This window comes from Protomyctophum parallelum (assembly GCF_964188405.1).
Source record: "Protomyctophum parallelum genome assembly, chromosome: 9".
NCBI lineage: Eukaryota > Metazoa > Chordata > Actinopteri > Myctophiformes > Myctophidae > Protomyctophum > Protomyctophum parallelum.
In genome coordinates this window covers 29,504,422-29,506,921 of record NC_139706.1, presented here as the reverse complement: position 1 = coordinate 29,506,921, position 2,500 = coordinate 29,504,422, and the positions used below count along the sequence as shown (strand labels likewise).

General features: G+C 43.0%; 1 protein-coding gene across 6 annotated transcripts in view; it reads right to left on the bottom strand.

The window, feature by feature from the left end:
• The window catches only part of ltbp4 (latent transforming growth factor beta binding protein 4), a 51,660-nt gene that overhangs the window by 11,843 nt on the left and 37,317 nt on the right, over nucleotides 1–2,500 (bottom strand). For all 6 annotated transcript variants that reach the window (XM_083773045.1, XM_083773047.1, XM_083773046.1 and 3 more), the window contains 4 exons: nucleotides 2,162–2,284; nucleotides 1,797–1,928; nucleotides 1,372–1,500; nucleotides 638–781 (listed from right to left, as the gene is read on the bottom strand). In XM_083773045.1, the coding sequence (XP_083629171.1) occupies nucleotides 638–781; nucleotides 1,372–1,500; nucleotides 1,797–1,928; nucleotides 2,162–2,284 (528 nt within the window). The remainder of the gene's footprint in view (nucleotides 1–637; nucleotides 782–1,371; nucleotides 1,501–1,796; nucleotides 1,929–2,161; nucleotides 2,285–2,500) is intronic.

Sequence of the window (2,500 nt, the reverse complement as noted above, 5' to 3'; positions counted from 1 at the left end):
TTTTGCCCTAGTGAACTAGTGAAAATAGCTGATCTACAAGCGCACAGCGTCACCGCTTCTCGCCACATTGCGAGCTTGTAGGTTGGCTATTTTCACCACTTCTTAATTATTAATATTTTTTAATTATGGAATATATTAGATTTGTTTGTTTGTTTTAAAATGTATACAATTCTTTTACATTTTTAAATTTAAAACACAAAAATATCTTGACATTTATTTATGTATTTAACGAAGGAAAAGAAAATGGGATTTTTACTCAAGTCGTGACCCATAAAAATGTGTGAAACCGCAAATGGCTCCCGAGGTTACCCAGTGTCTGAGAACCTCTAAGCCTTAGAGCACTGGTTGACACCTTAGGGGCTGTATTTTGCGTGTCTTAAGTACCAGGTCTTATTACTTAACTTAAGACCTGGAGGTGTGATCAATGCTCTTTGGCCACTCAGAATAGCCAAATGGCATTGATTACGCCTCCAGGTCTTAAGTTAAGTAATAAGACCCGGTACTTAAGACACGCAAAATACAGAGTCTAAGGTGTCAATGACTACAGGCAGCTTCACAGTGAAGGACGGCACTGTGACACAATAACTTCAGAGGAGGTTTGGTTACAAATTGTGCAGCTTCTATTAAATGGCCTTACCGTGTTGGGTGCTGCTGACACATTGTCCTGTCCTGGTGTCATATTCTTCTCCCTGTTTGTCACACTCACACATGAAGGAACCCTCAACGTTGTCACAGCGTGCACTCCCACACACACCCTGCATGGACACACACTCATCCTCATCTGACACAGACAGAGAGAGAGGGCGAAAGGGGGAGAAAGAGAGAGAATAACATGATATTCATCCCATTGTGTGTTTACAGGGTATATTATGTGTATACCAGTCCAATGATCCAGAGTCTACAGATACTACATTAAGTCGCTACAATCTAAGGAATGGGAGGACACTCACATAACCTGTGAGTTATATGTCATTACTTCCAAGACATACAAGCTTTACCAGAAGTAATAGAAACATTTTTTATTGTTGTGTTTTGATGGTTGATGTTTTGTTTTTGTTGTATTTTAACCCATTCTGACCTGAGATCAGATTCATACGAGGTTTCCACTGGACACACACTGGTCTGACATTTTTAGAATCTGATCTCAGGTCAGAATGGGTTAATCAGTCGTTCTTCGATTTTTCAAAAATAGCAGACCTACAAGCTCGTAGCGCGCCACTTGGTGGCGCGCTATGAGCTTGTAGATCTGCTTGTGTGTGTGTGTGTGTGTGTGCAACTGTGCGTGCGTGCGTGTGTCTCTGTCTGCGTATGTCCTTGCGCGCATGTGTGCGTGTGCCCATGGGTATACAGTACATGTGTGTGGGTACATACCGACACAGGCCTTGCCATCACCAGTAGTTGACGTGTATCCTTGGTCACACATACACTGATACGTTCCAATCAGGTTCTGACAGAATGCATGTTCTCCACACACTGTCTTATTGGAGCACTCATTAATGTCTGACACACACACACACACACACACACACACACACACACACACACACACACACACACACACACACACACACACACACACACACACACACACACAGAGAGAGAGAGAGTAAAGGTCAGAAAATATGTACTGTACAATGTTATAATTGTATATATTGTATAAATCAGTGGTTCTAAGGCATTTTCATTTCAAGGACCCCCAAATTACTAGCCTATGTATTTGGACCTCCATACAAAATTTGTGTGTTATTCTTTTGTGTGTGTGTGTGTGTGTGTGTGTGTGTGTGTGTGTGTCTCACCAACACATTCTCCTGTAGGTGTGACATGGTAGCCTAGCTCACAGGCAGTGACACACCGGTATGACCCAATGGTGTTCTCACACCGCTGTGAAGCACACACCAGGCCCTCCGAATCCACACACTCATCTACGTCTGAGAAAGAGAGAGAGAGAGAGACAGAGAGATGGAGTGACAGAAGAACAATCATGTTACTGTAGAATCACTTGTGTGTGTGTGTGTGTGTGTGTGTGTGTGTGTGTGTGTGTGTGTGTGTGTGTGTGTGTGTGACTTTGTGTGTGCGTGTGTGTGTGTGTGTGTGTGTGTGTGTGTGTGTGTGTGTGTGTGTGTGTGTGTGTGTGTGTGTGTCCGTGCATAGTATACTGTACCCAGACAGGCTGTCTTCTCAGGGTTGGTGGTGAAGCCAGTTTGACACTGGCACAGGAAGGATCCCTCTGTGTTCAAGCACACACCATCCTCGCACACACTTCCACGTGCACATTCATCTACGTCTACACACACACACACACACACACACACACACACACACACACACACACACACACACACACACACACACACACACATATTCTGTGAATATTTTACGGTTGCGTCATTTTAATTTGTAAAAAATATAAAAAAACAGCAAAAAGCAAACAATTGATCTATAAGGTTGCCAATATCTGAAAGTCAATCACTACTACATAGTGGGTTTTGGGAGTTGGTTT